This window comes from Hemitrygon akajei, chromosome 27, assembly GCF_048418815.1.
Source record: "Hemitrygon akajei chromosome 27, sHemAka1.3, whole genome shotgun sequence".
Taxonomy (NCBI): domain Eukaryota; kingdom Metazoa; phylum Chordata; class Chondrichthyes; order Myliobatiformes; family Dasyatidae; genus Hemitrygon; species Hemitrygon akajei.
Genome location: NC_133150.1, coordinates 2,916,425 through 2,930,514, shown reverse-complemented (window position 1 = coordinate 2,930,514; position 14,090 = coordinate 2,916,425). Strand labels below are relative to the sequence as shown.

Genomic DNA, 14,090 nt, shown 5'->3' with positions numbered 1-14,090 from the left:
CGTACATCCGGTACCTGTACCAGCCCTCGTCCCATACCATACATCCGGTACCTGTACCAGCCCTCGTCCCGTACCAGTGCCCCTCGTCTGGTACCTGTTCCAGCCCTCGTCCCATACCCTACATCCGGTACCTGTACCAGCCCTCGTCCCGTACCGTACATCCGGTTCCTGTACCGGCCCTCGTCCCGTACCGTACAACCGGTACCTGTACCAGCCCTCGTTCCGTACCGTACATCCGGTACCTGTACCAGCCCTCGACCCGTACCAGTGCCCCTCGTCTGGTACCTGTACCAGCCCTCGTCCCGTACCGTACATCCGGTACCTGTACCAGTCCTCGTCCCGTACCAGTGCCCCTCGTCTGGTACCTGTACCAGCCCTCGTCCCGTACCGTATATCCGGTACCTGTACCAGCCCTCGTCCCGTACCGTACATCCGGTTCCTGTACCAGCCCTCGTCCCATACCATACATCCGGTACCTGTACCAGCCCTCGTCCCGTACCAGTGCCCCTCGTCTGGTACCTGTACCAGCCCTCGTCCCGTACCGTACATCCGGTACCTGTACCAGCCCTCGTCCCGTACCATACATCCGGTACCTGTACCAGCCCTCGTTCCGTACCGTACATCCGGTACCTGTACCAGCCCTCGACCCGTACCAGTGCCCCTCGTCTGGTACCTGTACCAGCCCTCGTCCCGTACCGTACATCCGGTACCTGTACCAACCCTCGTCCCGTACCAGTGCCCCTCGTCTGGTACCTGTACCAACCCTCGTCCCGTACCGTACATCCGGTACCTGTACCAGCCCTCGTCCCGTACCGTACATCCGGTTCCTGTACCGGCCCTCGTCCCGTACCGTACAACCGGTACCTGTACCAGCCCTCGTTCCGTACCGTACATCCGGTACCTGTACCAGCCCTCGACCCGTACCAGTGCCCCTCGTCTGGTACCTGTACCAGCCCTCGTCCCGTACCGTACATCCGGTACCTGTACCAGTCCTCGTCCCGTACCAGTGCCCCTCGTCTGGTACCTGTACCAGCCCTCGTCCCGTACCGTATATCCGGTACCTGTACCAGCCCTCGTCCCGTACCGTACATCCGGTTCCTGTACCAGCCCTCGTCCCATACCATACATCCGGTACCTGTACCAGCCCTCGTCCCGTACCAGTGCCCCTCGTCTGGTACCTGTACCAGCCCTCGTCCCGTACCGTACATCCGGTACCTGTACCAGCCCTCGTCCCGTACCATACATCCGGTACCTGTACCAGCCCTCGTTCCGTACCGTACATCCGGTACCTGTACCAGCCCTCGACCCGTACCAGTGCCCCTCGTCTGGTACCTGTACCAGCCCTCGTCCCGTACCGTACATCCGGTACCTGTACCAACCCTCGTCCCGTACCAGTGCCCCTCGTCTGGTACCTGTACCAACCCTCGTCCCGTACCGTACATCCGGTACCTGTACCAGCCCTCGTCCCGTACCGTACATCCGGTTCCTGTACCAGCCCTCGTCCCATACCATACATCCGGTACCTGTACCAGCCCTCGTCCCGTACCAGTGCCCCTCGTCTGGTACCTGTACCAGCCCTCGTTCCGTACCGTACATCCGGTACCTGTACCAGCCCTCGTCCCATACCGTACATCCGGTTCCTGTACCAGCCCTCGTCCCGTACCATACATCCGGTACCTGTACCAGCCCTCGTTCCGTACCGTACATCCGGTACCTGTACCAGCCCTCGACCCGTACCAGTGCCCCTCGTCTGGTACCTGTACCAGCCCTCGTCCCGTACCGTACATCCGGTACCTGTACCAGCCCTCGTCCCGTACCAGTGCCCCTCGTCTGGTACCTGTACCAGCCCTCGTCCCGTACCGTACATCCGGTACCTGTACCAGCCCTCGTCCCGTACCAGTGCCCCTCGTCTGGTACCTGTACCAGCCCTCGTCCCGTACCAGTGCCCCTCGTCTGGTACCTGTACCAGCCCTCGTCCCGTACCGTACATCCGGTTCCTGTACCAGCCCTCGTCCCATACCATACATCCGGTACCTGTACCAGCCCTCGTTCCGTACCGTACATCCGGTACCTGTACCAGCCCTCGACCCGTACCAGTGCCCCTCGTCTGGTACCTGTACCAGCCCTCGTCCCGTACCGTACATCCGGTACCTGTACCAGCCCTCGTCCCGTACCAGTGCCCCTCGTCTGGTACCTGTACCAGCCCTCGTCCCGTACCAGTGCCCCTCGTCTGGTACCTGTACCAGCCCTCGTCCCGTACCGTACATCCGGTACCTGTACCAGCCCTCGTCCCGTACCAGTGCCCCTCGTCTGGTACCTGTACCAGCCCTCGTCCCATACCGTACATCCGGTTCCTGTACCAGCCCTCGTCCCGTACCATACATCCGGTACCTGTACCAGCCCTCGTCCCATACCATACATCCGGTACCTGTACCAGCCCTCGACCCGTACCAGTGCCCCTCGTCTGGTACCTGTACCAGCCCTCGTCCCGTACCGTACATCCGGTACCTGTACCAGCCCTCGTCCCGTACCAGTGCCCCTCGTCTGGTACCTGTACCAGCCCTCGTCCCGTACCGTACATCCGGTACCTGTACCAGCCCTCGTCCCGTACCAGTGCCCCTCGTCTGGTACCTGTACCAGCCCTCGTCCCATACCAGTGCCCCTCGTCTGGTACCTGTACCAGCCCTCGTCCCGTACCGTACATCCGGTTCCTGTACCAACCCTCGTCCCGTACCGTACATCCGGTACCTGTACCAGTCCTCCTCCCATACCGTACATCCGGTTCCTGTACCAGCCCTCGTCCCGTACCGTACATCCGGTACCTGTACCAGCCCTCGTCCCATACCATACATCCAGTACCTGTACCAGCCCTCGACCCGTACCAGTGCCCCTCGTCTGGTACCTGTACCAGCCCTCGTCCCATACCATACATCCGGTACCTGTACCAGCCCTCGTCCCGTACCAGTGCCCCTCGTCTGGTACCTGTACCAGCCCTCGTCCCGTACCGTACATCCGGTACCTGTACCAGCCCTCGTCCCGTACCAGTGCCCCTCGTCTGGTACCTGTACCAGCCCTCGTCCCGTACCAGTGCCCCTCGTCTGGTACCTGTACCAGCCCTCGTCCCGTACCGTACATCCGGTTCCTGTACCAGCCCTCGTCCCGTACCGTACATCCGGTACCTGTACCAGCCCTCGTCCCATACCATACATCCGGTACCTGTACCAGCCCTCGTCCCGTACCGTACATCCGGTACCTGTACCAGCCCTCGTCCCATACCATACATCCGGTACCTGTACCAGCCCTCGTCCCATACCATACATCCGGTACCTGTACCAGCCCTCGTCCCGTACCGTACATCCGGTACCTGTACCAGCCCTCGTCCCATACCATACATCCGGTACCTGTACCAGCCCTCGTCCCATACCATACATCCGGTACCTGTACCAGTCCTCGTCCCGTACCAGTGCCCCTCGTCTGGTACCTGTACCAGCCCTCGTCCCATACCATACATCTGGTACCTGTACCAGCCCTCGTCCCGTACCAGTGCCCCTCGTCTGGTACCTGTACCAGCCCTCGTCCCGTACCAGTGCCCCTCGTCTGGTACCTGTACCAGCCCTCGTCCCGTACCGTACATCCGGTTCCTGTACCAGCCCTCGTCCCGTACCGTACATCCGGTACCTGTACCAGCCCTCGTCCCATACCAGTGCCCCTCGTCTGGTACCTGTACCAGCCCTCGTCCCGTACCGTACATCCGGTTCCTGTACCAACCCTCGTCCCGTACCGTACATCCGGTACCTGTACCAGTCCTCCTCCCATACCGTACATCCGGTTCCTGTACCAGCCCTCGTCCCGTACCGTACATCCGGTACCTGTACCAGCCCTCGTCCCATACCATACATCCGGTACCTGTACCAGCCCTCGACCCGTACCAGTGCCCCTCGTCTGGTACCTGTACCAGCCCTCGTCCCATACCATACATCCGGTACCTGTACCAGCCCTCGTCCCGTACCAGTGCCCCTCGTCTCGTACCTGTACCAGCCCTCGTCCCGTACCAGTGCCCCTCGTCTGGTACCTGTACCAGCCCTCGTCCCGTACCAGTGCCCCTCGTCTGGTACCTGTACCAGCCCTCGTCCCGTACCGTACATCCGGTTCCTGTACCAGCCCTCGTCCCGTACCGTACATCCGGTACCTGTACCAGCCCTCGTCCCATACCATTCATCCGGTACCTGTACCAGCCCTCGACCCGTACCAGTGCCCCTCGTCTGGTACCTGTACCAGCCCTCGTCCCATACCATACATCCGGTACCTGTACCAGCCCTCGTCCCGTACCAGTGCCCCTCGTCTGGTACCTGTACCAGCCCTCGTCCCTGTACCAGCCCTCGTCCCATACCATACATCCGGTACCTGTACCATCCCTCGTCCCGTACCGTACATCCGGTACCTGTACCAGCCCTCGACCCGTACCAGTGCCCCTCGTCTGGTACCTGTACCAGCCCTCATCCTGTACCAGTGCCCCTCGTCTGGTACCTGTACCAGCCCTCGTCCCGTACCGTACATCCGGTACCTGTACCAGCCCTCGTCCCATACCAGTGCCCCTCGTCTGGTACCTGTACCAGTCCTCCTTCCATACCGTACATCCGGTTCCTGTACCAGCCCTCGTCCCGTACCGTACATCCGGTACCTGTACCATCCCTCGTCCCGTACCGTACATCCGGTACCTGTACCAGCCCTCGTCCCATACCATACATCCGGTACCTGTACCAGCCCTCGTCCCGTACCAGTGCCCCTCGTCTGGTACCTGTACCAGCCCTCGTCCCGTACCATACATCCGGTACCTGTACCATCCCTCGTCCCGTACCGTACATCCGGTACCTGTACCAGCCCTCGACCCGTACCAGTGCCCCTCGTCTGGTACCTGTACCAGCCCTCATCCTGTACCAGTGCCCCTCGTCTGGTACCTGTACCAGCCCTCGTCCCGTACCGTACATCCGGTACCTGTACCAGCCCTCGTCCCATACCATACATCCGGTACCTGTACCATCCCTCGTCCCGTACCGTACATCCGGTACCTGTACCAGCCCTCGTCCCGTACCAGTGCCCCTCGTCTGGTACCTGTACCAGCCCTCGTCCCTGTACCAGCCCTCGTCCCATACCATACATCCGGTACCTGTACCATCCCTCGTCCCGTACCGTACATCCGGTACCTGTACCAGCCCTCGACCCGTACCAGTGCCCCTCGTCTGGTACCTGTACCAGCCCTCATCCTGTACCAGTGCCCCTCGTCTGGTACCTGTACCAGCCCTCGTCCCGTACCGTACATCCGGTACCTGTACCAGCCCTCGTCCCGTACCAGTGCCCCTCGTCTGGTACCTGTACCAGTCCTCCTTCCATACCGTACATCCGGTTCCTGTACCATCCCTCGTCCCGTACCGTACATCCGGTACCTGTACCAGCCCTCGTCCCGTACCAGTGCCCCTCGTCTGGTACCTGTACCAGCCCTCGTCCCTGTACCAGCCCTCGTCCCATACCATACATCCGGTACCTGTACCATCCCTCGTCCCGTACCGTACATCCGGTACCTGTACCAGCCCTCGACCCGTACCAGTGCCCCTCGTCTGGTACCTGTACCAGCCCTCGTCCCTGTACCAGCCCTCGTCCCATACCATACATCCGGTACCTGTACCATCCCTCGTCCCGTACCAGTGCCCCTCGTCTGGTACCTGTACCAGTCCTCCTTCCATACCGTACATCCGGTACCTGTACCATCCCTCGTCCCGTACCGTACATCCGGTACCTGTACCAGCCCTCGTCCCGTACCAGTGCCCCTCGTCTGGTACCTGTACCAGCCCTCGTCCCTGTACCAGCCCTCGTCCCATACCATACATCCGGTACCTGTACCATCCCTCGTCCCGTACCGTACATCCGGTACCTGTACCAGCCCTCGACCCGTACCAGTGCCCCTCGTCTGGTACCTGTACCAGCCCTCATCCTGTACCAGTGCCCCTCGTCTGGTACCTGTACCAGCCCTCGTCCCGTACCGTACATCCGGTTCCTGTACCAGCCCTCGTCCCATACCATTCATCCGGTACCTGTACCAGCCCTCGACCCGTACCAGTGCCCCTCGTCTGGTACCTGTACCAGCCCTCGTCCCATACCATACATCCGGTACCTGTACCAGCCCTCGTCCCGTACCAGTGCCCCTCGTCTGGTACCTGTACCAGCCCTCGTCCCTGTACCAGCCCTCGTCCCATACCATACATCCGGTACCTGTACCATCCCTCGTCCCGTACCGTACATCCGGTACCTGTACCAGCCCTCGACCCGTACCAGTGCCCCTCGTCTGGTACCTGTACCAGCCCTCATCCTGTACCAGTGCCCCTCGTCTGGTACCTGTACCAGCCCTCGTCCCGTACCGTACATCCGGTACCTGTACCAGCCCTCGTCCCATACCAGTGCCCCTCGTCTGGTACCTGTACCAGTCCTCCTTCCATACCGTACATCCGGTTCCTGTACCAGCCCTCGTCCCGTACCGTACATCCGGTACCTGTACCATCCCTCGTCCCGTACCGTACATCCGGTACCTGTACCAGCCCTCGTCCCATACCATACATCCGGTACCTGTACCAGCCCTCGACCTGTACCAGTGCCCCTCGTCTGGTACCTGTACCAGCCCTCGTCCCATACCATACATCCGGTACCTGTACCAGCCCTCGTCCCGTACCAGTGCCCCTCGTCTGGTACCTGTACCAGCCCTCGTCCCGTACCATACATCCGGTACCTGTACCATCCCTCGTCCCGTACCGTACATCCGGTACCTGTACCAGCCCTCGACCCGTACCAGTGCCCCTCGTCTGGTACCTGTACCAGCCCTCATCCTGTACCAGTGCCCCTCGTCTGGTACCTGTACCAGCCCTCGTCCCGTACCGTACATCCGGTACCTGTACCAGCCCTCGTCCCATACCATACATCCGGTACCTGTACCATCCCTCGTCCCGTACCGTACATCCGGTACCTGTACCAGCCCTCGTCCCGTACCAGTGCCCCTCGTCTGGTACCTGTACCAGCCCTCGTCCCTGTACCAGCCCTCGTCCCATACCATACATCCGGTACCTGTACCATCCCTCGTCCCGTACCGTACATCCGGTACCTGTACCAGCCCTCGACCCGTACCAGTGCCCCTCGTCTGGTACCTGTACCAGCCCTCATCCTGTACCAGTGCCCCTCGTCTGGTACCTGTACCAGCCCTCGTCCCGTACCGTACATCCGGTACCTGTACCAGCCCTCGTCCCGTACCAGTGCCCCTCGTCTGGTACCTGTACCAGTCCTCCTTCCATACCGTACATCCGGTTCCTGTACCAGCCCTCGTCCCGTACCGTACATCCGGTACCTGTACCATCCCTCGTCCCGTACCGTACATCCGGTACCTGTACCAGCCCTCGTCCCATACCATACATCCGGTACCTGTACCAGCCCTCGACCTGTACCAGTGCCCCTCGTCTGGTACCTGTACCAGCCCTCGTCCCATACCATACATCCGGTACCTGTACCAGCCCTCGTCCCGTACCAGTGCCCCTCGTCTGGTACCTGTACCAGCCCTCGTCCCGTACCATACATCCGGTACCTGTACCATCCCTAGTCCCGTACCAGTGCCCCTCGTCTGGTACCTGTACCAGCCCTCATCCCGTACCGTACATCCGGTACCTGTACCAACCCTCGTCCCGTACCAGTGCCCCTCGTCTGGTACCTGTACCAGCCCTCATCCCGTACCTTACATCCGGTACCTGTACCAGCCCTCATACTGTACCAGTGCCCCTCGTCCGGTACCTGTACCAGCCCTCATACTGTACCAGTGCCCCTCGTCTGGTACCTGTACCAGCCCTCGTCCCGTACCGTACATCCGGTACCTGTACCAGCCCTCGTCCCGTACCTTACATCCGGTACCTGTACCAGCCCTCATACTGTACCAGTGCCCCTCGTCTGGTACCTGTACCAGCCCTCATACCGTACCAGTGCCCCTCGTCCGGTACTTGTACCAGCCCTCATACCGTACCAGTGCCCCTCGTCCGGTACCTGTACCAGCCCTCGTCCCGTACCGTACATCCGGTACCTGTACCAGCCTTTGCTCAACTTTTGCTCTATCTTTCTCCCTTCCTTCCTCTCCCTCCCCATCTCTTTCTCTCTCCTCTCTCTCTATCTCTATCTACTTGCTCTATCTGCCTCTCTATCTCTTTTTAATTCTCTCCCTCTCCCCCTCCCCCTCCCCCTCTCTCTCCCTCTCTCCCTCTCTCCCCCACACCTTTCTTGACATAGATATCATCATGGAGGAGGACCCAGCACCTTGTGCCCACGCAGGCACTGGCCGACACTGTACCCTGAACGGAACCGAGTGCAGGTCAGGCTGGCCTGGACCCAACAGCGGCATCACGCACTTTGACAACTTTGGCTTTGCAATGCTAACCGTGTACCAGTGCATCACCATGGAGGGTTGGACTGACGTCTTGTACTGGGTAAGTCACTGCCTGTGAGTAATGTTGACCTTTCTTTCAGGCAGAGTTCAAATTCAAAGTAAATTTATAATCTGTCACCATTTACAAATCTGAAATTAATTTTCTTGCTGCAATTAGTAGAAAATTAAAGAAATTAATTTTAGAAAAGTAGAGAACGTACCCATCCATTTCATCTGCCAAAAGCAGAAATTCAGTGGCCAAACATATTAATTCTGATTCCTATTCCCGTTCTGATATGTAGTCCATGGCCTCCTTTTGAGCCACATTGAAACCACTGTCGGGGTGAAGGAGCAAAGCCTTATATTCTGGTTGTGTAGCCTCCAACCTGATGGAAGGAACATCAATTTCTCCTTCCAAAAAAAAAATTCCTTTACCCTCCCTTCTTTTATTCCCCAATCTGACCCTTTAACTCTTCTCACCTGCCTATCACCTCCCCCGGGTCCATTCCTTCTCTTTCTCCACTCCCCTCTCCTATCAGATTCCTTCCTCTCCAGCCCCTTACCTTTCCCACCTGCCTGACTTCACTCATCACCTTCCAGCTATCCTGCTCCTTCCAACTTTTTATTCTGTTGTCTTCCCCCTTCCTTTCCAGTCCTGATGAAGGGTCTCGGATCAAAATGTCGAGTGTCATTCATTTCCGTGCATTCTGCCTGACCTGCTGAGATCCCCCAGCATTGAGAGAGAGAGAGAGAGAGAGAGAGAGAGAGAGAGAGAGAGAGTGTGTGTGTGTGTGTGTGTGTGTGTGTGTGTGTGTGTGTGTGTGTGTGTGTGTGTGTGTGTGTGTGTGTGTGTGTGTGTGTGAGTGTGTGTGTGTGTGTGTGTGAGTGTGAGTGTGTGTGTGTGTATATGTTGCTCTGGATTTCCAGCATCTGCAGAACTCCTGTGTTCAAGGAACAAATTATTGGATGGGTTGGGGAGCTGGGGAGTGTAACACCATTACATCACCAGTGACCAGGGTTCAATTCCTGCTGCTGCCTGTAAGGAGTTTGTTTCTTCCAGCTGATCCAGTGATACCTTGAAAGAAGAGAGCATTGCCTGGATGGTGGGGTCCTGAATGACGGATGATGCTTTGTTGTGTCAACGTTCCTTGTAGATGTGCTCAGCGATGGGGATGGCTTTGTCTGTGGTGGACTGGGCTGTGTCCACCACTTTCTGTAGACAGTACACAGTGCAGAAACAGGCCATCTGGCTCAACGATTTCAAGTCATTCACACTTTCCAAGAGGCATTTCCCTCTGTTCATTTACTTCAGTGTGGTTGTCCAGCCTCCTCTTGAATACATTCATGTTGTTTAATTAGGCCATCGGTTAAAGGAGCAGAATTAGGCCATTTGGCCCATCGAGTCTGCTCCGCCATTTCATCATGGCTGATCCAATGTTCCTCTCAGCCCAATCTACTGCCTTCTCCCCGTATCACTTCATGTCCCAACCAATCAATAATCTATTAACCTCTGCCTTAAATATACATAAAGACTTGGCCTCCACAGTTGCCTGTAGCAAAGAATTCCACAGATTCACCTCTATCCGGTGAAAGAAATTCCTCCTCATCTTCATTCTAAAAGGATGCCCCTCTATTCTGAGGCTGTCTCCTCTGGTCTTAGACCCTCTCACCATAGGAAACATCCTCTCCATGACGCACAAAAAGGCTAGGCGAACTCAGCAGGTCGGGCAGCATCCGTTGAAATGAGCAGTCAATGTTTCGGGCCGAGACCCTTCGTCAGTCCTCTCCACGTCCACTCTATCAAGGCCTTTCACCACTTGATAGTTTTCACTGAGTTCACCCCTCATTCTTATGAATTCTAGTGAATAATACCATAACACATAGGAGCAGAATTAGGCCATTCAGCCCATCAAGTCTGCACCACCATTTCATCATGTCTGATCCCGGATCCCACTCAACCCCATACACCTGCCTTCTCGCCATATCCTTTGATGCCCTGACTGTTCAGGAAACAAACAACTTCTGTCGGCCTTAAATATACCCACAGACTTGGCCTTCACTGCAGTCTGTGGCAGAGCATTCCACAGATTTACTACTCTGCGGCTAAAAAATAAAATTCCTCTTATCTCTGTTCGAAAAGATCTCCCCTCAATGCGAAGAAAATGCATTTCAGGATGTATATTGTATACATTTGTCTGACATTAAATTCAACCTTTGAACCTTTGAATTTGAAGGTTGCACCCTCTAGTTCTGGATACCCCCACCACAGGAAACATCCTCTCCACATCTACCCTATCATGTCCTTTCAACAGTCAGTAGGTTTCAATGAGATGCTTCCCTGTATTCTTCTAAATTCCAGTGAGTACAGGCCCAAAGCTGCCTCATATGTTAACCTTTCATTCCTAGAAACAACCTTGTGAACCTCCTCTGGACTCCCTCCAACAACAACACATCCTTTCTGAGATATGGGGCCCAAAACTGTTGACAATAATCCAGATGGGGCCTGACCAGTTTCTTATAAAAGCTCAGCATTATCTCCTTGCTTTTATATTCTGTTCCCCTTGAAATAAATACCAACAGTGCATTTCCCTTCTTTACCACAGACTCAACCTGTGAATTAACCTTCTGGGAGTCTTTTATGAGGACTCCTAAGTCCCTCTGCACCTCTGATGTTTGAAACTACTCCCCATTTAGATAATAGTCTACACTATTGTTCCTTTACCAAAATGCATTATCGTACATTTCCCAACACTGTATTCCATCTGACACTTTTTTTGCCCATTCTTCCAATTTGTCCAAGTCCTGCTGCGATCGCATTGCTTCCTCAGCACTACCTACCCCTCCACTATCTTCATATCATATCATCCGCAAACTTTGCCACAAAGCCATCAATTCTGTTGTCTAAATCATTGACAGACAATGTGAAAAGTAGCGGTCCCAATACTGACCGCTGAGGAACACCACTAGTCACTGGCAGCCAACCAGAAAATGTTCCTTTTATTCCCACTCACTGACTCCTGCCTGTCAGCCATTCCTCTGTCCATGCCAGTATCTTTCCTGTGTCGCCATAGGATTTTATCTTGTTAAGCAGCCTCATGTGAGGCACCTTATCAAACACCTTCTGAACATCCAAGTAAGTGACATCTACTGCCTCTCACTGTCCAGCCTGCTTGTTACTTCCTTGACAAATTCAAGTAGGTTTGTCAGGCAAGATTTCCCTTCACAGAAACCATGCTGACTTTCAGTTATTTTATCATTCGTCTCCAAGTACCTTGAAACCTCATCCTTAATAATAGACTCCAACACTTTCTCAACCACTGAGGTTAGGCTAACTGGACTATAATTTCCTTTCTTTTACCTTCCTCCCTTCCTAAAGAGTGAAGTGACATTTGCAATTTTCCATTCCTCTGGGACTATGCCAGAATCAAGTGATTCTTGAAAGATCATGACCAATGCATCCGTTATCTCTTCAACAACCTCTCTCAGGACTCTGGGATGTAGTCCATCTGACCCAGGTGACTTATCCACCTTAAGACCTTTCAGTTTGCCGAGCACTTTTTCACTTGTAATGGCAATGGCACTCACTCCTGTTCCCTGACACTCACAGACCTCTGGCACACTGGTAGTGTCTTCCACAGTGAAAACCAATGCAAAATACACATTAAGTTCATCTGCCATTTCTTTGTCCCCCATTACTACCTCATCATTTTCCTGGACCATTTTCCAGTGGTCCAATATCAACTCTCACCTTCCTTTTATTCTTTATATAACTGAAAAAACTTTTGGTATCCTGCTTTATATTATTGGCTAGTTTGCCTTCATCTTTCATCTTTTCCCTTCTTATAGATTTTTTAGTGGCCTTTTGTTTTGGATTCTAAAAGCTTCCCAATCGTCCAACTTCCCACTTCCTTTTGCTACTTTCTTTTCTTGCTACCTTCCTTTCCTTGGCTTTTATCTTGTTTCTGGGACCTCTACATTTTGTGATTTTTATTAACGACCTGGATGTGGTGGTAGAAGTGTGGTTTGGCAAGTTTGCAGACAACACAAAGGTTGGTGGTGTTGTGTTGAGGATTGTCGAAGATTGCAGAGACATTGATAGGATGCAGAAGTGGGCTGAGAAGTGGCAGATGGAGTTCAGCACGGAGAAGTGTGAGATGGTACACTTTGGAAGGACAAACTCCAAGGCAGAGTACAAAGTAAATAGCAGGATACTTGATAGTGTGGAGGAGCAGAGGGATCTGGGGGTACATGTCCACAGATCCCTGAAAGTTGCCTCACAGGTAGATAGGGTAGTTAAGAAAGCTTATGGAGTGTTAGCTTTCATAAGTCGAGGGATAGAGTTTAAGAGTCACGGGGTAATGATGCAGCTCTATAAAACTCTAGTTAGGCCACACTTGGAGTACTGTGTCCAGTTCTGGTCGCCTCACTATAGGAAGGATGTGGAAGCATTGGAAAGGGTACAGAGAAGATTTACCATGATGCTGCCTGGTTTAGAGAGTATGGATTATGATCAGAGATTAAGGGAGCTAGGGCTTTACTCTCTGGAGAGAAGGAGGATGAGAGGAGACATGATAGAGGTATACAAGATATTAAGAGGCATAGATAGAGTGGACAGCCAGCACCTCTTCCCCAGGGCACCACCGCTCAGTACAAGAGGACATGGCTTTAAGGTAAAGGGTGGAAAGTTCAAGGGGGATATTAGAGGAAGGTTTTTCACTCAGAGAGTGGTTGGTGCGTGGAATGCACTGCCTGAGTCAGTGGTGGAGGCAGATACACTAGTGAAATTTAAGAGGTATCTGGAGGAATTTAAGGTGGAGGGTTACATGGGAGGCAGGGTTTAAGGGTTGGCACAACATTGTGGGCTGAAGGGCCTGTACTGTGCTGTATTGTTCTATGTTCTATGCAGTCCTTAATTTCCCTTGTCAGCCATGGTTGCCTAGCGCTGGCATTTGAGAACTTCTTCCTCTGTGGGTCATATCTATCCTGCGTCTTGTGAACTAATCCCAGAAAGCTCATGGTTTGGCTTTGCCAAACTTGAGATTTTACTATTGGGCAGTTAATATACGATATTTAATATTTTGGACACAAGAATCGACTATAGCAGCTTGCCCACAATGGGTAAATTTGGAATGTAAATCTGTACAAGACTTTTCATTGTTTTCAATTTTAGGATTTTCACTTCCTTTTTCTTTATCTAAATTGAATAAACAAATAACTAATCCTATAGTTAAACATACATTGCGAATTTGGTTTCAATTTCGTAAATTTTTTGGCTTGAATAAGTTCATCTTATCAAGCCCTATAATATCTAACTTTCTTTTTTGGCCCTCTTTTATGGATCAAGCCTTTGTTTTATGGAAAACAAAAGGTATAACATGTTTTTGTGATCTATTTTTTAGATGATAGCTTTATGTCCTTTGAACAGATATCAAATAAATATAATTTACCTAAACCTCATTTTTTTAGATATTTGCAAGTTAGAAATTTTTTGAATAATGAATTACAGTCTTTTCCGAAACTATGTCCATCGGACATTACAGAAATTTTTTTAGCTCTGAATCCTTGTCTGAAGGGTTTAGTAGCTGTCATTTATAATATGATCATGAAAATACAGCCAGAAGTATCAGAAAAAATTAAGAAGGAA

The 14,090-nt window shown here is 53.7% G+C and overlaps 1 protein-coding gene across 5 annotated transcripts in view; it reads left to right on the top strand.

The window, feature by feature from the left end:
- LOC140717085 (voltage-dependent L-type calcium channel subunit alpha-1S-like) overlaps positions 1-14,090 on the top strand; it is a 665,173-nt gene that overhangs the window by 61,916 nt on the left and 589,167 nt on the right. For all 5 annotated transcript variants that reach the window (XR_012096443.1, XM_073030268.1, XM_073030267.1 and 2 more), the window contains exon 6: positions 8,311-8,507. Coding sequence is in view for 4 of the 5 variants with exons in the window: in XM_073030268.1 (XP_072886369.1) it covers positions 8,311-8,507 (197 nt within the window). In the remaining variant the exon portion in view is untranslated. The remainder of the gene's footprint in view (positions 1-8,310; positions 8,508-14,090) is intronic.